This window comes from Taeniopygia guttata, chromosome 2, assembly GCF_048771995.1.
Source record: "Taeniopygia guttata chromosome 2, bTaeGut7.mat, whole genome shotgun sequence".
NCBI lineage: Eukaryota > Metazoa > Chordata > Aves > Passeriformes > Estrildidae > Taeniopygia > Taeniopygia guttata.
In genome coordinates, this window is record NC_133026.1 from 46,656,346 (window position 1) to 46,677,364 (window position 21,019).

Below are 21,019 nucleotides of genomic sequence, written 5' to 3' on the forward strand. Positions count from 1 at the left end.
AGAATGGTTGCTTGGTTTTAATTTATCAAATTAGTCAATGCAGTTCCTGCAATAGACCTATTTTCCATCCTAAAAAGCCTTAAAAATACTGGATTTTGATGTGTCTGCCTGCCAAATTATATTTTATATTAACAGAGCTAAAAATGCTACAGTGGTGATATATGTAATACTCTCTGCATTGGGAGAAATTATTATCCCACTCCTCAAAAAAACCTCTCAGTCCAACTTTTCTCATAGGCATCTCCATAGATTTTTCTTGGTTCCTCTGGTTATTACTTTGGAGAACAAGGACCAGCTTCTGTCCTGCCTGCAAAAGTCCCTAGAGCCTCTCTGACCAACCCTGATATCAATGGCTAACTTTAATAAAGATCTTGAACATTATACCACTGACAGTTTATTTTTTAGAGTTATTATTAGTGATTATTGATAGTTTTTATATATTGAACTATTGGTGTATAATCTAAATATTTTATGTGTATTTGAAGTGATTGTGGTTCAAAATATTGTTTATTGCTCTGTATTTTAAAGATACCATTAAATTGTACATTCATTGTGTTCCTGCACAGGAAGTTTAGAAAATAGCATTCTCCAAATAATTTATTTTCTGCACTGCTTATCTCCAAGATAGATAATTTGGATATAAATCTGTTTTCTGATACACAAGGCAGCCTACAGTCATCATGACTACTTATCTGTGTCTTCAAAGTAACCTACCAGGAGACAATTTAGAGTCTTCGTTTTTGTTTAATCCCCTGGTTTCTCTTTGGAAAATAGCAAATAAAGGCTCCAATTATAGATGTGTTTGTTGCACAGACAGCTTGTTCCCAAAGGTCTTGATTCTGCAAAGCATGAGGGGTTTTGCTGTTGCAGAGCCGCTGCAACGCTTGAGCACTGATTTAACTTTACGCAAGCAAGCCTTCTGATTTCAATGGGACCATTGGCATAACCATGTTTTGAACCAGCGTACAGCCAATAATTCTGATTCAGGAAAGTGCCAGTGCACGTGCTTGGTGTTACTTGTAATCAAGAAAGCAAAAGCCCCCTTAGCCTGAGGTTAAGCAAAAGACTTTCACAGCATTGAATATCCATGAGAGAATGCAGGTGTTTTGCTACCAAGATGCCATAAAAATATAATGCAGAGACAAAAGGCATCATACAGAGTTACCAACTCAGCGATCTGTCCTAATTTTCATTCATTCTAAACATTAATGAGATACATTAATGCATGGTTGCAGTTTAGCATAATTCAAGGGAGATTTGAATTACCTGAGGCTGTTATCTCCTTGCTTACATTTGCAAACCAAGATGCTGCTGCTGCTACTGCTCCTTAGAACCTCACAGCTCTTCCATCCCACTGAACTTCTTTGCAAACCAGGAATCTTGTGACCTAGTTGCAAAAGACCCAGCAGCTGATCTCAATTTGGGACAAGATAAATTATGGATGCATAACAAAAACTCTTGGAGCAACATGAGAATTTTTTCAGAAGGTGCTGTAAGGGATGGCTCTTGTAGGAAGCTTGGAAACACCTCAAGAGATCATTTGATTGTCCTAAGGCGAGATTAGCTTTAATCACATCATTCTTGAGAACTGCATGTTTAACCTGTTCTAAAAGACCTTGAAGGATACATATTGCTCCTTATACTCTCTAGGTAATCCTATACTGTGCATTACTATCTTTCCTCTTTGAATACCTTAGATAGAGTCTCAGGTAACTCTCTGTTGCTATAATATATGCTATTATAATTGAAAAAAAAAATCCTTTTAAATAAAAAGCCTGCAGCATTTATGGAGAGGAATTTACTCCTCACTTCTTTACATTCTTCACTTCTCCTGATTTAACAGACCTAGTTCCGCTCTCTTCTTATACTGTGTTTCCTAGGTCTGTATTTACTACCTTGGGGACCCTAAGAACTCTGTATTTCAGCCATTTATTTGAGTTCTGCTGGCAAACACAGGAGTTTTTATGAATATGATTGCAAAGCATTCTGAAAAATAAATAATTTCTGTAATTTCATGCAAGTTACAATTGTATTTAACTGCAGTATAACTATCACTCCATATGAATCCAAGACTTAGATCACCTTTTGTAGATGAACAGCCCTAACAAATTTTGCGTATTCTCAGAAACATCTATGACTGGTTCCACTGCCCTTGGTGACTTGGTTAGAGGAAAAAAAAATAGAAGCAGAAAGATTTGGCTAAATAAGAATGATGTATCAAAACACCCAATATTTTAATGAAAGAAACTGAATATCCACACATTTGCACTTCTGTACAGTTTTTGTGATATATATATAATTTTAAGCTGTTTACAAATAACATTTAATGCTTCAAATATTACATAATGTTGATATTATATTTCTAGCAGAAATAAATATATTGCACTTAAAAAGAAACTTTTCATTAGATGTTGCTTCATAGTTTATGCTCACAACTTTTTTTTCCATAAAAAGATTTCCCTCTACCCCCACCCCATACACACAAATACACACTTCAGTACATGGTGAATGTGCTCACGCAATGCAATATAAACAACAAAGTCAACACAGCAAACAGAAGAACTGTGGTACATTCTGTTAAAGAGGCTACATCCAGTTTTTTTACCTTCCTTATTTTTAAACCAAATCTTTCCTCATATTTCTGAAGGTATAATTAAAAAGAAAAAGATTGTTTAAATGTGCTAAAGGTAAAATACAGCAAACTGTATTTTTTGTCCTTAAACTATCATAAAAAGTTACGTCAGAGCTTTTTTAATTCACTGCTTAATTTTCTCTTAAAAAGATAAAAAAAGAAAAAGAAGTTGTCTTCTGATAATCTAGAGATTATATGCAAGGACATTTGATTACAGAGTAATACATAAATCCTCTGGCCAGTAAGTAGGCAGTTAGTAAAGAAACCAGATCTCCTGCAGCAGAAATGTTCTGTAAAGAATAGTGAGGATGAAATCTCACTAAAACCAAAATTAATTTTGCAGTGAGTGTCATCCCCCTGCAGATGATGAGTATATGCACTGTGGCCACAATTTCCTCAAGAAAAGAAGCCATAAGTATGACACTGATCTCACTGTTGCTTTTCCCCTTATCTAGGAGTAAATTACCACAATTTATATTGACTTACACTTTTGGAAATTATCCCAAGTTTTTGCAAAAATTTTCATTGATATATCTGTTTCTGTATAATACGCACATATAAAGAAGATATACTACATAATCAAGTTGCCAGCCCAAATGCTTTTCAGTTAGAAAAGGTTTCTTTTCAAATGCCAGTTAGTGTTTGCTGGATGTTGGAAATGGCAACATCTTCTTACACATGTACATGTTGATGCAGTGTCCTGGCCTCCATGGGTAAAACTGTCTGTGAGAAATTCTGCAATTGCATTCTGAAGGTTGTGGTACCAAGCACATTAGCTACCATACAACTTACCATCCTTGGACCCATGAAGAAGCATTTCCATTAGGAACTCTACCTTTATCTACTTGGTCTATACTTGTTGTTCTGTTTGCACCCAGAAGAGTACAACTGAAACCCAGTGGCATTGATTTGCTATCTTTGACAGTGCCTCAGGCCATAGAAAGCAATGCTGCAAACCAAAGAGATAAATTAAAAATGGGAGGGTTTATGTTTAGATTCTCAGGGCTCCAAAAGTAGAAGAAAAATACTCAGACAAATGAATCCAAATTAGTTTTGTTAATATATGGGATGCTTTTGCTGGATTAAAGACTGGAGGGTGTTGACAATCTATGGATAAAATGGTAATTCAGGAAAAACACAAAAATACTTGGAACACTTCCAAGTAAAATCTTATCATTCTCTTTGAAGAGCATATTCAGGCATGTTCTCTCTACTCTTCTTAAAAAAAGGCAAACAACTCTCCCCCCCAAAAAAAAACCCAAACAAAACCAAACAACATAAACCAGCTCCATTTTCTGAGACAAGAAGAATGCTCATAAAGGTGAAGAGCACTTCTCATGGGATATAAAACGTGAATTATATTTGGAAAATAAATTTTAGATTATATTTGGCATTCTTAGCCCATCTACCAACAACAGATGTTCTGTCCTGAAAGTGATACAATTTTGACAGCAGTACAGCAAGTCCTTAAATAAATTACTGGGCTATTGTCAAAGTGGTGGAGATAATTAATTTTTTTTTTTTTTAAGCAAAAGTGATTTCATTCTTTAATCAATTAATTACAAATTCACATTCATTTTCTTACAGTTGTGAGTTCAGTGCTAAAGCTGATTTGTACTTGGGTTTTAATCTTTCCTAAACTATTCTTATATTGTTCCTGTCATTTAAGTCACTGTTCCTACTGCCAGATGACAATGTGGAAGGAAATCCTTCCCCCCATTAAAGTCAATAAATTTCCATTTTACTTCAGTTGGGTAGAAATTTTATTCCTGGAATCACTCCCATGCTTCCCCAGGCCTACAGGAAGGTGAGAGGGACATGGAGCAGAAACATTGTGAAGTGGCAAGAGCTCCTCACTGGACGTCCTGTGGCCTCTGTGAACTTAATCCCTTTGACATCAAATCTCTGCAACAGGTTTTGTAGGTAGGACTGTGAGGGCGAGGAAGAGGAAGTGAGGAATGGACATACCTATTGATCTCATTCCTGGGGAAATCTGTCACAAGCTGCCTTCATTCCCTTACTTGGGACCTGCCTATGATTCTGCATTAGTGGGCAACCCAATGGGTTTCTGCTGCAAAGGAGCTAAACCATCACAGAGAAGCACAAGGAGGGATGAGCCCACTGAGAGAGGCTTGGTCTGACTGGAAAAATCAAGCTGTGGATTTTGATAGATAATTCTGCATTGTCTGTAATACAAAGTTCATCAGAGTGAATTTGGAAGAGGAGTTGGTTTTATCATGTTTTTATATTGAGACAGCCTAAGACTGCTGACATGTTATTTCAGATATTAATCACATTTTATTTGTACTGGAAAGCCATTTTATTTCTTTCTTTTTTATTTTTTTAGTAAATGAAATGTCAAAATCCAGTTTCATTCTCCAGAAAGAGCCTGGAGAATTTTCTCTGAAACAGAATAAGGGACATTTCTGCATGCCAAATATTAGTGTTCTCAGATTGAAATGGCCAATTTGAGATTTTGAATTCAGCTACTAGAAAATACATAATGCTGGGAAGCATATGCCTTGCCTTGCACTTTGCAGAAATGGGAGTAGGTGACTCAGTGTACTGCACTCCACTTTTTACCATATGACACCAATACAAAATGGTGAAAAGCAAAGGACAATAAATCTGTTTTGTGTTCCAGCTCTACACAGACCTGTAATATATGAGATTATCTATGCTAATTCTTTTTTGTCAGTAGATGTATTATCATCTATAGTTTGGATGCAACTTGACACAGAAACTCTGTGTCATCTTATTATTTACAATGGAATCCCAGCTCTTGCCACACAGAAAACCAACATCACGCTGCTACTGTTTCCAGTAGTGCAAAGGATTCACACTAGCTCTCTGCAGAAAAGGTCATTATTTTCTTATGCCTCTGTAGCTCCTCCATTGCATCAGACACAACATGCTAGAGTATTTTAAATGAGAGCCCCAAATACTAACTGAAAAAAAAAGTCAACATTAATTGAAAAAAAACTTTCGTGTGAAGTTCTGTACTGATATTTTTCCAAGGAAACTCCACCATTATAGTGGGACGTGAAAAAACTGGTTTTCCTAGCCAAACTGGTGCCTTTTATAATAACAGCCATAACCAAATCCAACAAAATCAGAACAAGTGGAAAGATACTCCAATGCCACTCATACCAGTCGATTACTTATAGTTTGATCCAAAGAGTCTATAGACTGATCTAGCCTGAAGTTGGGTTAACTGGGTACACATGTGCAGCTGGAAACAAGTCTTCAGTGGCACGCACAGCAGCAAACAAGCACCTCTTTAAAATTGGAAATCTTGGGTTTCTAAATTTAAGTAACAGATTTTTCCAAATCAAAATTTTTCTTCATTATACCTCAGCCAACAGTTAAATTGTTCCTCCTCAGATGTAGGACAAGCTTCCTTTTAGACTGAAGGACAGAATACATTATTACTACTACAGTCCTGTAACACAGTTCTTTTTTTTCTGAACCGATAGGTGTTTTGTGAAAGAAACAAACAAAGAAAGAAAGACTTGTTAATAACGTTCTCTTTGTGATTATAGTAGCAACTAAGAAATACTGGTTTTGGTGAATATATGCCAGTCTTAAAATGGACAGTGGTCTTCTCCACTTTGTCCTATTTTCAGCAAATGTATGTTGAGATAGCCTAAAACATGCTCAAAGTTATAGCAATACATTTTTCTGTTTAAATGCTTATCAGTCACAAGAAGAGATGAAGATGAGTAAGAGTATTGCCTTTTTTAGAATTCATCTAACATATGAAAAAGACCTATAGACAATTAGTTTGTACACTGCTACTTAAAGATAATCTCTTTCCACTAGGTATAATGCACCTTTGGAACAAGCTGCATGTGACAAAAGATCCTGGGGACTTTGGGATCCATTTTGGCTGTGTTACACATAGATCTGTGAGCAGCTCCAAGCTGCATGCTCTCTTCTTGTGATCCCTCAAAAGAGGAATCTATATCCACAATGCATTTTCTTAGCTGGTTTGTCATGAGTTCAGCACTCCTGCCACAGGCCTTTCAGGAAGGTCCCTTGTATTTTTCATAGCACACTTGCACATTTTAAAGCTTGTGTTCCTCTTGTCTTACATCATTCATACAAACGGTGTCATCACTGCGGAAGAGTGACGCAGTCCTTGGATAGCTGCATAAGGACCCTGCTGAAAATAATGGTGGTACCTTGGCATGTGGAAGGATGGGAAAGTGGGGCCGCTACTTTGCATGGAGCTGGCTATAGCAGAGGGTGTAAGAGGCATTCCCAGGCGGCTGTACGGAGGCAGAGATCCTTGGATCGGATGAGGAATGGGTGTGGCTATGGATGCAGTGCTGGTACCCAGGGCACTCAAAGACTGTGGATGCTGAAATCCTGGGAAACTGGTTGAAGAGGAAACCCAGGAACTGAGGGACAGGTTATCAGATGTTGTAAAGGCTGACCCTGCAAGCAAAGAGAAAGAATACCTAACATCGGCACACAAAGCTGGTAAAGTAGTGAAAAGGGAGAAAATGAGTCCTTCACAGCAAGGCTGGTTTCAATGACCAGTTGTCATTGGACATGCTTCCCAAATACTTCCATCTTTAAAATGTTATTTGTTGGTTGCTGTGCTTTATCGCTGTGTCTTGTACAAACTTCTATTTTCAGAATCTGGTTGCAGTGGTTTCAACAGTAAAATCAGCTTTGCACATTGAACATTTTAGATATTAAACACTGAAGCACCTTGTAATGCTGCCGCTAAACACTGAAACATCTACTCTCGCATGGAAACTCACTGTGTTACGTCCCTGTTTTGAAGACGTAGGTTTTTACATCAGATCCTTAGTAGAACTGTTGTTTTGGGGTTTTTTCCCAAAATTTTAGTGTGGCAAAAATGTAGTAAATGTAATTTGCTCTACAAGTTTTCCCTTTTTTTTTAATCTCAGTAAAACCTGTCAACACTACATCTTTCCAGTCAACCTGATTCTTTCCATAGTAAAGAGCAAAAAATCCTAAAAACATAAATGTCAAAGTATTTGTTGTTTTTCCAATTATGTACAGTACTCCAATAAACAACACTGGTGTTAATTCATAGTAAGAGGTGCATAACTTGCTCTGAAGGTATTTATCTACTTTTGATCAAATTGAAGTGTTCTGTTTGTCATTTTGTTTTGGATTTGTTTAATTTGAAAAGTTTCAAAACCTATTTCTACAAATCTTCCAACTCTTTAAAATATTTTTTGTTTCCTGAAGATTGAAGAATCATTTAAAAAAGAAAAATGATTTCTTAAAATTAGAACTAATTACTTATGCTGACAGTAAGATTTTGGGGAAACAATAATTCATTTAGATAATTACACATGGTCATTTTCAAATAACCTCATGACTGTGTTGTCCTTCATCTCTGTAGTACCTATATGCATCTGGTCATCATCATATGTCTGATTTCTAGAAATGGGAAATACAACAAAATTCTATAAATAAACTCATTGTATTCCTCTTTAAACAATAATTTAACTCTTGTCTCTTATGTATTTTCTTACTTGACCAACTTTCTTACTTTAGAAAATAAATTTGTTGGAAAGGATAATTGATGAAATATAATTTCAATTCAGTATTGCAAAACATTTTGAGACAACAAATTTTGTAACAGATTCTACTTTCATAAATCTAATTCAAGAAGGGAGGTTCATCCAAACTGTAGAATGAAATCATATGAAGACTTCTATCCATCAAGGAAAACTTACTGGAATTAAGTAAAGTAACCAATCATAGCCACATGCTCAAACCAAAACTATTAGCAAAAAACAACAGAAATAAAAAGTGTATATTGTTGGGGTGTTTGTTTTTTTTTTTTTTTAATCACAAATCTCTTTTGGGATACATTCTCAAACCATGAATTATTCTTCCTTTGCTTAATGAAACAAGTAAAAGAGCCCAGTAACAGGAAAAATAAATTGAGCCAATTTAGCAGTGGAGATAAACTTGAACCAAATCCTGGCCCTACTGCTGAACCAGAGGAAATTAGGATCCAGAGCCAAACTCCAAGGATGACACATTACTCACAGACCACAGCAAAACCCTTGACAAATCAGAGGGTATCTGAGCATTATGGCACTACAGGGAAAGCTGGGTGCAAATCTGGATTTGCCCAGAAGGCTTTCATTTGGCTCTGTTCCAGGTGGCTACTATGAATCCTGTGGATGTGTGTGGATGTAGGCACAGAGAAATTATGCATTAAAGAGTTCCCATTGAATTTATACATTTCCTATTTGTTAGTTCCTTTGGAATTAGACATCTTGTACTGTAGGTTAGCTGCTTCCATCTTTAGATGGCTGAAATTTGCTGAGCAGAGAATGCTCTTGGCAGGGTGCTGAGGTAATTACCAAGTCTATCACTGCTATTTATTTCTTTGTTTTATGCAGAATAAGGTATGTGATTCTTTCTCATTAATGACTGTGAAATGATTGTAGGGCTGGAACACTTCTCCTATAAGGAAAGGCTTAGAGAATTGGGCTTGTGGTGTCTTGAGAAGAGCAGACTTTTGGGACAGCTAATTGTAGCCTATCAGTGCTTAAAGCAGGCCTATGAGAAAGCTGGGAACAAATTTTCTACCATAATCTGTCACAAGTACAGGCTTTAAACGAAAAGTGGATAGACTAGATATAGGAAAGATTTTTTTTTTTACTGTGAGGGTGGTGAAACACCGCATGGTGAAGCACAGGCTGCCCAGAAAGGGGCCAGATGTCCCATCCCAGGAAATAAGCGAGGTCGAGCTAAAAGGGGCTCTAAGCATCCTGATCTAGTTGAAGATGTCCCTGCTCACTGAAGTGAGTTTGCATTACATGTCCTTTAACAGTCCCTTCCAACACTATCCAATGATTTTCATGAGGATCTTCCTCAAGCATCCTTTCCTGCTCCAGCTGATTTGGTCTCTAATTGCAACTTAGTACTTAGTAATTACTTACAACTTAGTAAGTAATTACAACTTTTGCCACCACCAAGGGAATTAGTACTTCTGAGGCAATCAAGGTCTCAAAGAGCTTATAACACACACCACCCAGCAATGCATATGTATTAGGCTCTCAACTCTTACTTTTGTAGGGGACTACCCATCAGTTTTGTGTGCAAGGTAATTTTAAAACTCGTTGGCAGAAATGAAAGTATCTATGGAATTTCAATAAGAACATTGTTTTCTCTCCTTGTATTTTGAAGGAGTTTTCCTTATTTAAGAACACTAGACCTAAAGAGAGAGCAAAGGCAGTACCAGTTACTCATGTGAAAGAGCAGTATGATTTACCTTCTGTGCATGTCTCTGGTTGCCCAGAGCACTCACGTCCCATGTAGCATATGGCTCCCAGATTAGAAAAAAGTTCTTTGCCATGATTCACAATTTTCCTCACTTACTCATTTGCCATATTGCGAGCAAATGCAGAACTGCACCCTTTTATTACACATAAAATTAATTGCAATAAAGTAGTATATCCCCCATAACACCTTTCTAAGGAGTCTCTTCTGAAGAGATTTAGTGGCCAGCTTTCATACTGAGGTTCACCTGGTTCATTTTGTCACTCCCAAGAGAGGACATCATACTAGGGAGAAATTTAACTCTTGAAGAGAAGGTGCTTTGCTCTTAGCACTTCCATCAATGGAATTTAATAATAGCTGGCCTAGGATCTAAGTTGACATGAAGAAAGGTAATCCCCCAGAACTATGTGAAAGGATGGCATCATAGCAGGTAAAGTTGCTTCAGAAACTCCATAATCTAAGGACCTGCTCTTAGAATAGATGTGTAAAAACAAGCCCACCTAATCACATTTTGCTGAAGAGCAATTCATAGTTAAAAATAAGTGTGTTTTCCCTGCACAAGTCCAGAGAGCTCATGACCAGAAAGAATGCTGTTATCTTAGCAGCACTGTATGAAGTTAGAGGACAAGACAAGGGCACTGCCAGTCGGAAGACAGATAGAACTGCTTCACCTCAAGTGGCTGTGGCATATCAGACAGGTCACAAAGTCAACATGCGAAGTATAATGCAACACAAGTTTATGCTAGTCAGCAATCCTACAGGAAGGGTCTGAGTTCTATTTCCAGTGGTAAATTATGACAGATGCAATTTCTCCAGTAAGTATCCCCACAAGGAACAAGCCTGTCTTGCTGCTTCTTTTGCTACTGCTAACACAACAAATTGTTTGATAGGGCAATTTGAGGCTAATTGCTTCATCAGGAACAGCACCTTTAAGAGAGTAACAGATAACAATTAAACATCAGTTTTTCAGGGAGCTACCAAATTTTTTCCCGAGGACGCAAAGCAGGTTAACCACGGGCTGGCTGAAGATGGTTAGAACTAAGTCCTCTGTTCACAGAGGGATGGGGGGGCAGCAAGTGGCACATCTACATGGTGCTTTACAAGTGGTGTGGAGCCCAGCTAGTAAGTCCTGTCAAGAGATGGGGAGTGTTAACTTGTTCTCAGCACCACAGTAATGAAGTTTTCTGGTTTGCAGACATCTTGAAAAGGAAGCAGAATTAATTCTCTCTGATGGCAAAGACTATATGGTTGTGTCTGTAACTGTCTCCTGAACTGAACCACCCACACCAGTGCTGTGGGCATATCAGATGTCCCAAAGAACCAAAAGGTAACAAGTATTTTTCTTCATTTTATGACTTCATGGCAGAGAGACACACCAGAGAAATGCTTTAGAGTACCACAGTACTGCTTGTGGTCCTGCTTTTCTCAAGCATAACTGAGTCATCATGAGCATGTTTTCCTACCTCTGCTTTGTGTTGCCTGGCTGTCATCTCCGAGATCATCTTCTCCTCCATAGGTCCGAATGGGAGATCGAGCATAGGAATGCTTTTGGATAAGGCTCTCCACACTTTCTCTGTAAAAGGAAACAACCTAATATATCAATACCATCCTAAGCAGCATCCTAATTTGTTAAGGTAAAGACAATGTCTTTTCCTGTCCAGATCACAGCTTTCTCACACAGGCTCTCCAAAGTTACTTAACAAAAGACTTACCTCATAGCATGACATTGGAAATGCCAGATTTGGCCTACATTTTTTTAATATTGTGGATCACCGCTTACCAGCTTCTTCAGCAGAGTGAATGTCCTACTGTGCTTCCTAGATGTGGTCTCAGACAGTGAATATCAGACCTGCACTCTTCATAAATTTGAAAATGCAAACTCTGCAGTTACTTGTACTGAGTGACGAGTCTGGGTTCAAAGAGACACCTGTGGTCCAGCTCCTTTCAAATAAGCTTTTGCATCGCACATGACCACCTCATTTGCTGCTTTCCCCTTTTTCTGAAAGCAGGGGAAAAGATAGGTGTATCCAGAGACAACTCAGCTCTGACTATGCTCTCTCAGCATCCGAGTGGAGGGCAGTTCTTAGCAGGAAGTCTGCAGATACTACTGATCTCGTGCCACGTCTATTCTGGGAGGTTAGACGTGTCTGCCAGGCCCCTGCTCGCTTGTAGCACAAATGACTGAAGTCACCCAAACCATTTTTAAATAGAAGGAAGGCATATCTGCATGATAAGCCTTAGTAGTTTGTAAGGAAGATCCAACCTTACACATTCCAAGCGCATTTCCATGTAAGTAGGTGGCATTATACCAAAGATGAAAATGACCTAGGCACATTTCCAAAATGGCTTTGACCTTCTGTTCCTGTTTAAGAAATCTAAGTAGCAATAGTTGTTTAAATCTGCTACTTGATGAATGCTTTGTCTGAATTTACCATTTGTCCATTCATACTTGCTAACGCCCTTTGCTTAGGGAGTGCGCCTGTTCCAGAAATTCCAAGGAAAAATACTTTTCAAGTAACATGATAAATCACAGTGGCACATGTTTTCCTTTCCTACAGAAAGTCCATTATGGTCATTTTGTCCTTGGTCTATCACTGGCATCATTACTTATGCTAGTCTCCTCAGAAAAAAATAAATAAAAAGAGGATCTTATCAAAGTGATTTACTTGTGTCAGGATTGGAAGTGGACTGAAAGCAATGGCAGTTCCTACATAGAGGATGATATAATTGGATTACTGCCTTTTAAGTGATTGAAAACAGTAGGCATATCAGGGCTATCTTGAAGAAGATTTTCCAAAGAAAAAGACAGATGGCATTGTTTACATTACGTGCTGAATGCCTCTTGAAACATTAGACTTTCTTCTGAAGCAGAATGTGAAATGCATAGAATTTTACTTGACCAAAAGGACTATTTCATATGAGTACAGCACAGAATAGCAAATTAGACCGGTGTTGTCTGAGTGATTTAGATGCTGGTATATAAACATATTCATAATCCAAGAATTACTAGTCTATCAAGGTCTGAAAAATAAATTTAATACAGGTGATTGCCAGTATTGTCTCTACTGACTTTATTTATAGTAAGGGTCTGCTTATAACGGCAGATATTACAGCACATAATAATATCCTGATGCAACAGAAACAATGCAGGCTGTAGTTTTAGCACAGTGGGCCAATTTCACCTCTAAAACATTGGATCCAATGGCGGCTTGGGGATAAAATCACCCCAATAAATTTACATTTGAATTACCTACAGGGATTTAAAGCTAAATCAAATGCCCACAATTATTGCAGACTAAATTTTTTCCAGATGGGTTTTTATGCTAGACAGAGAACTCTATTATTCTATATGGTTGTCTTCTTTTAAAGGAAAAAGAGAGATGACTTCTTAGTGAACCCTGAATCTGCAAAGTTTGAAACCGGGGAACTATGTGGTAGGTTTATTTATTTATTTTATGATGTAGTGTTGCAGATAGCATGCAAAAGATTTTGGAAGATTAATCTCATTCATCAGCACAAGAGGCAAAGGTTTTTATGGCAGAGGGAATGTGGAAACTTGGATCAGGGAAAGCAACTAATCTCACAGAAATAGTTCCTTTTGTGCAGCTGAGATTTAATATTCAAAACTGTATGAGCTTATCTTGACTAACCACATTGGATGTTTATGCTAGAATCACAAAACACCTACTGAATTTTCATTTTAGAGATTGAGGCTGTGACTCTCATTGTGAGTGCAAAACACTGAGATTCACACCAGAATTTAAGCACCTGTCCCCAGTCTCCAGGTGGCTCTGCTTCTGTCTGCATACAGAACATACTGCATATAAACCTCCAAACACACCTACAAAATGCAAAAGGCTGAGCGCACCTAAATGTGCAAAAGGAAACAGGAAAAGAGAAAAGAAGCAGTGTATTTTCTCCACTCAAAAGGCATATCTCTCAGTTATCCTCCAAGCACTTTTTCTTCTACTTAGACAAACAAGAGCAGAAGTCTTTTCTTCCCCTTGTGTTTCAAAGGAAAAGGGCCTGGTGGCCTGTGCACCATGCTGCAATATTCCATCCTCAGAGAACACCACTTGGAGTCTGGATAGAGAAGACAGCAGTTGTGATTCATTTAACCTATAAAAACATTTGGATTTTCCCACATAGGTTGGAAAGAGGAGACTAACCTACTCCACCGTCTAAAGACGGAGGTGCTTTAGGACTTACTCCAACACGGATACATAGGAGGAAGCAAAACTCACTTTACCAAGACTTAAGTGCCTGTGAAACCTAGTTCAAAATGCAGGAACAAAGCTGGCAGTCTGGAACACAGATTCCTTCTTATATCCTTTTTCCACTGGGTACAAATGGACTTAAATCTCAAAATCTTTCTGAAAATTCTCCTATTTGTATTATGATCCCTTTAGGTTATCCCAAATATGGTGCTCTGGAGAGTGGATTAATAAAATATATTTTTTTCAAGTCCCAAAATATTACACTAACACTACTAAAAGTGTTAGTTATTATTATATTATTATTATAGTTATTATTACCTCTGGCTTTATAGTTCTGTATAAAACATCAGATATTTCAATGTGCTTCCAAGGATTTATGGAAATAAATAAATTTATAAATTACTGGATCATGAATTAATATTTGCCACTTTATGATTCTATGCTTAATTTTAAAAAATACCAAGTGAAGAATATGATGGAGTTTTTTTTAAAGCTGTCTTTGCTTATTTTTCAGCAGTGTTCTACAGTAAAGATGTTGTCTGAAGAATAAAGTGACTTCCATTAACTCAAATACTCAACTTCTGACCTGTTGCTTTGTTCAAGATCAGAGACTTGTTATCTAATACTGGGACCTAACAATTTTTACCTTTTAATGTGTCTAATAACTCTACAGTTTCTCGTATCAGCAGGAAATTAGCATTAAACTTTGTTCTGAGAGGTCACAAGCTGCCAATTGAACGAAGGACAGATGTCATCTTTCTGTCAAATGTTTTTGTGTGGTCTACCAACAAGTTCAGTCTTCCATGCTGTTCTTCAACTCACAGATATCTTGGAAATACCCAGAGGAGGGGAAAAGCATGCACATACACTCGCTATATTACTATGATTAAGTTGTGCAATGTGTACAACTGGATAATAGTAGGAGATGATAGGCTGGAGAAGAGCAAGTAAGAGACTGAAGCTGCTTGAGAAAAATGATCCATATGCCAAATGGAAAGGAAAAAACGAAGCTCATGTTGGCAAACACACCCACAGAGAACATGCTGAGGAAGGACAAATGTTAAGAGAGATAATTGGAAAAGGAGCTAAGGCTGATACCAATAATCTGCATTCCAATAGAAGCATACTTTGAGCCTGGCCTTGTCAATAAACCTTATTATGAATGAAGCACTTGTCTCCTTTGTCCAAGATATAAAACAGCAAAATCTGAACCTGAAATTAAAGCATAAGAAAGGCTTAAAGAATTCATCAATTAGAAAGGGTTTAGGATGCACAGGGAACATCTTGCTATTCTGCAGGTTCTAACCCCTTGATTAAACATTTCACTCTTACCTCTGCTGGCAACTGATTCCAAAACGAAACTTCTGGCAAGGGGTGCTTTATGTCATGGAGTTCCAAGCTGAGTCTTTGGCCCTGTGTAGCTAAGAGTGCCCTGTATAGTGTATGTACAGTGCCCTGTATGTACAGAGTAGCCTCAAAGGACAAAAAGAAGATGGGGAAATCCTGATCTTACTGACAAATGATTCACTAACACTTTACAGACCAAACCCAAGATTTGCTGTGGATTTGAGCTAGGAGAGGGCAGAAAACTGAGTTGGCTTGGTAAGTAGCTGAGGCTCTGTACGAGGGTGCTCACTTTCTTTTGCTGCCAACCCAGATTATAGAAGTTGTCTCAGGAGATGATAAAGTCCCAGATTACCCTGAGCAGGATCTCTAATCAAGATGAAAGAACAGGGCTTCTTTGTAGGTGGGAGTAGGCATCTCTGATGTAATTTTTTTCTGCTCCTTTTGCTATTTCTCTACTTCAGCTGTGCATGCACAGCAGCCTGTTGATCACCACAACCCTGATTCTGAATTTGGCAGAAAGAAGATGGAGATGGGAAGCCTACCTTCTCCTTTTGGGTGAAAAATGCTTAAGACAATATATTTAGTGTTGGTGAAGGTGTTAAGAAAGCTGATTCAGAAGTGACTTGCTGGAACTAGGGCATCCAGTATCTATGTCAGATCTATACCATGGCTACAAAGAGGGTGAAGTCTGTTGTAAGGCGCAGCCATCCCTTCCAGTGGGAGCCAGGATTAAGCCTCTTTGAAGACAACATGCTAAAATCAAACTTTGGTGAGAAAGCACAAGTGGCTGAGCCAGGCACTCTGAATTTATGTCTTCTGCACAAGTTACTGTGTCAGGAATGGCTACAAAAAGTAAAAATTTCAGAGCAGAGCTGAGAAGCCTTTTATTATTCACTTCGGTTTTTTTGCCCCTTGCTTTCCAAAGGCAAGGTATGCAGAAAGGTAAGGATATTCCCAGAATCTGCTCCCTGTTCCTGGTGTTATGGGGTTTGTTTTTTCTATTTTTTTCCTTGTTCTTTTCAAGGAAAGGCAATATCAAATAAAAAAAATTAAAAAATAAGAAGGAAAATAATAAAATAGTAAAACTGACAATCGTGTTTTGCTCGACCATTCCAACAAAAAGAAAAATACAGAACAGAACAGGATATAAAGTATATGAATTATCAGTTTTCAGCCTGAATGACTTCTTTAGTTCTGCATTTCAAAGGTTTCCTTTTTTTTTTTTTGTAGCTGCCAGTTAGTATGTTTGGAAGAAAGCCCAGATAACAGAAGATGTCAGAAGTGAGGTGAGGTGAAGACAGATGGAATAAATGGGCTGAGAAGGCACAAAAATAAACTTGTCGGAAGTCGCACTGTAGTAGGACTTTTTTTAAGGGAAAAGATGACTAACTTGTCCAAGACGCAAGTGCTAAAAACAAGTCTCTAAAATAAAATTAAAAAAAAAAAAACCAAAAAAAAAAAACAACAAAATAATGCTACCAACGAATAAAACTCCCCCAAAAAAACCAACAAAAACCACTCACCTCCCCAAAAACCAAAATGACGTAGCAGGAAGAGCAAATAGATTTCTGTAACAGCAGCTGCGAGTGAACAATCATTCACTCATCATGAGCCATCAGAGCCACTGTTCAGATATCACTCAGCCTTTATGTTCCTGTGGCTTTTATTTGCAACTTTACATATGCACAAACATACAGATATATTAATTTTCTTCATATACTTGCTCATACTGGTAGATAGAGGCTGACCACAGGAACATAGTTCAGGTTGTGGATGGTCCATGGTATGGACCAAATCCTTGAGCAGAACAAAGTAGTTCTGTTCCACCACTTAGGTTAGAACTGAACCAACCAGGGACAAAACAAGGCCTACAGGCTACAGTAGTTCATGTGACCTGGCCCAAAAACTAATCCAGAGCTGCAAAACACTTTCACACAGAGTCAAAACTGCTGGGCAAGTGTTGGATGAATGCATTACTGCAAGAATTTATACAAGAAAGAGGGGAAATGAGTCTTGAATTAGGAAAAATCTAAGGATTGATGACTGTAGAAGAACAAGTGTACCTCCATGATGATGTTTATTGTCACTCTCTCAGTAAAAATCCAGCACTTGTAGATGAGCTGTAATATGCATGGATGTGACAATGCCTAGCTGTAGCCATGACATGGGAAAAATAATGACATTTATGAAGAAGGGGCATAAAGTTATCAATACACTCATACCACTTCTCTCGATTGAAAATAAAAATGAGAAAACTATTTTACATAGCCAGCCCCATGGAGCTCCACTTCACCCAGTGGAGCAACCACTTCTTTCTGATTGTAACCAAATTATGAGAGGTGAGTACAGAGATGTCCTGTGAAGTTGTAGGGAGAAGCCCCTGGGAAACTTTCTCTGGGGTGGAAACCATAGATCTAATTTGACATCATCCCCACCTGTTATGCCCACACTACATCTTCATGAAATGAGTGGAAACAAATAGAATAATATTTTTATACCATTTTGCGCAAGTAAAAAGATAGAAAACCTAAGTGGAAAATGAGCCAGAGTATGAGTGCTTAAAAACTTGGGAACTAAAGAGGATATAAGTGGCACAGGGGGGCTTGCTGCTGGGTGAAAAAGAACAGTTGCCCGGCTAACAACAAGCAGAGTCAGATGAACCAGATTTGAAGGGAATAATTCAGGTATTTAAACATAGGCAGGTAGTGCTTTCAAGATTTGCTAAGGCATCCAAGCCACCTGCAGTGTTCTGGAAGGGATGATGCAGAAAATACAGATAATTCACCCACCCATCTGGAGCAGCAGCTGAAGGCTGGAGTAACCTCAGCAACATCTGGAATACTGGCACTAGATACCAGGCATTTAGATGCCAGAGTCCTTGGTATTTCTCCCTAAATTCAGGACTTCTTTTATTCTCTGAACCTAAACATCTGAGATGATATCTCATGGCTGGTTGTCGACATTCACAGACTGACAGCTGGCTGAGAATAAAGAATCAGCCAGCAGTTTGACTTATTGGAGAACTATGACAAAGCCCTACTTTACCATGGATGGGGGTAGGTCATATGTTTCTGGCTGCTGGTAGGGGGCTTTCAAGAGTCTGAGAAGTTCTTCTAGACCAGCTGAAGGCAACAGGAATGGGGAAGAAGGCAGCCCAGTGGGGTGAGCAGGGAAGGGCTGGGAGAGATGATGGCTGCACTCAGCCCATCCCTAAGCATGTGGCTTTGACTGATCCTTCAGCAGGGAAATGCCCCTATCCAGGCATTAGCATGAACTTTGCTTACAGCCTTGTAAGCCAGCATGATCTATTTCCACATCTTAGAGATGAAGCTCCTCAGGGGAAAATCTGGAATTTTATTACCATGCAAATCCAGTTGGGATGCTGCTCTCTTACTTCCCCATCCCCCCATACTTTCCTTCTCTGCCTAAAAATTACTTAGGTGTGCAAACATACTTTTCCATATTTCCTCTTGAAGAATCCCAGAAGAATTATTGGACTTATGCAGATGGGTATACTCGTTTAACTCTCTCCTTAAATATTAAAAATCCACACCCTGAACTTGGCTGTCACATACTTGGCTCCTGCTCTTGAAAATATCACCTTTTTCTCTGGATTTTTTTGAATAGTGTGTAATTATGATGGTTTTATTTATCTGTTTATTTTAAACAGGCTAATTCTTCACAACAACTCAAAAGATAAATTCAGACTCAAGATGAAAAAAATTAATCTGTTGGGTTCTGCCTCTGCATCCTTTATGCCTGTGGCAGTTTTTTCTTCAGCAGAAGTGTCTCATTACTCGATTTGGCAGCCCGTAGTCAACACCACAGTATGCTAAGCTCCACATTCTGGTAATTGCTGCTAAATGTTCAATTTTTTCATTCACAACCACAGTGGGAGCCGTTTTATAGTAGAGGAGATGTAAATACCATTTAAAAAGATCAAAAGGTGAGTCAGAAACTTATCTAAATCCCAGTAGCCCCAGATAAAGTCTGCCCCATTGCTATAAATAGATTACCACAAGTAATGTAGGAAGAGGGTTGGTTATGATGGGAAACTTGTATCCTACAAAAAGTTCAGTCTATACCAAACTCAAAGATTTTTTCTGATAGTTAAAAGATTTACATATAGCTGTGAGTACAAGGAAACCATTCTATGGTATTTAGACAGGAACAAAAGAAAACACAGGGCATTTCAAAAGCATTGCTGTTGCCTAACTCTTCTACTGCTGTGCAAATTTCACTGCTTTTATATATATTAGTTCAACTCCAACACATACAATGCCAACAGATATAATCCTAAAGGCATTTGCAGCTTGAATTTCTTACATAAGGATCGTAAATCTAGGATGGGAAGCCTGAAATCGTTAAAGTCACATATTTATAAAATCATATTCAATTAGGTTAAAAAAGTGCAATTTCTGTCATCATGTCATAAAAAGATGTGTTTTTCTCTCAGATCTACTATAAAGAAAAGGTCCCTATATTGTTACAGATAGAGGCTGTTTTCAATCAGTTACAAGAAGCAATCCAATTACTGGATGGTTTAGTGCAGTAACTGACTCCAGACTAATTTAATTTCTTTAGGTCTCTAAAGATCAATTGATCTGATTTGTTTCCCTCCCCAAAGGCTCTTTAGGAAAAAGCAGGCTTAAACACTTGGAAATGAAATACAAAGCTCTGTGTGCTTTCACACTACTTAGGTCATTTGGAAAAGCTAGAACTCAGGATAAATGAGTGCTGTCTTGGCCCCAGCATCATGGGATGCTTTACAGGAGGCCATTAGGATCACCACACCACACTGTAGATTACACATGCACGTGCTGAGTGCACACCTGCTGAGGGAGCTGTGCAGGGAAAGTAATTTCACAGCTTCTAGAGAACTATTCAATTTTCAAGAGCTGTGCAAGTGTGTTTTTGCCTTCACAGTCTTTTCTCTGGAAAATAAGTATTTTTCTCCAGCAATGATCTTATATTTTCCAATTAGACTGAGCAAGAGTCATGCTATGCTATTCAAGATTCACCTATTTGCAATTAATGTTGCAATGGACATCAAATAAGTGATTTTTCCTGTTGTCATATCTCACTTTGCTATTTCCTTTGCTTTGTTTTGGATTTCTTTAAGTGATTTTGCTGTTGCTGAAATGAAATCTATAGAACCAGTGGGCACTTAGAGAATGATGTCTTCATGTGCCTGAATATTTTAATGGCAGAACCAAATAAACTCCTTGATATTTCTGCACCATTTGTATAACTTTGTTTGAGAATTGCCTATCTCTTACCAGCCCACTTGCCTGTTACACTTTTATTATCTCATGACTTGATGTGTTGTGCAGCAGGTTTTGAATTTTTAAATACTATTGTAATAGTAATCAGGGCTAAGCTTTCTAACTTGAGTCAAAATCAGACCTGACCCAAACTTGGGCTCTCAAATCCAGAGTTTTAATGTAAGTTTAATACTTTTTACATTCTCTTTTCTGGTATTTATTGTACGCTTCACATTTTTCTGCCTTATCTTTCATGGCAACATTTGTTCCTGGGC

The 21,019-nt window shown here is 38.1% G+C and overlaps 1 protein-coding gene across 1 annotated transcript in view; it reads right to left on the minus strand.

Annotated features, from left to right (window-relative positions):
* Window positions 1–2,194: 2,194 nt before the first annotated feature.
* The window catches only part of TBX20 (T-box transcription factor 20), a 39,010-nt gene continuing 20,185 nt past the window's right edge, over window positions 2,195–21,019 (minus strand). The window contains exons 7-8 of the mRNA XM_030265173.4: window positions 11,380–11,489; window positions 2,195–7,072 (exon numbers count right to left, since the gene is read on the minus strand). Coding sequence (XP_030121033.1) covers window positions 6,732–7,072; window positions 11,380–11,489 — 451 coding nt within the window. The 3' untranslated portion in view covers window positions 2,195–6,731. The remainder of the gene's footprint in view (window positions 7,073–11,379; window positions 11,490–21,019) is intronic.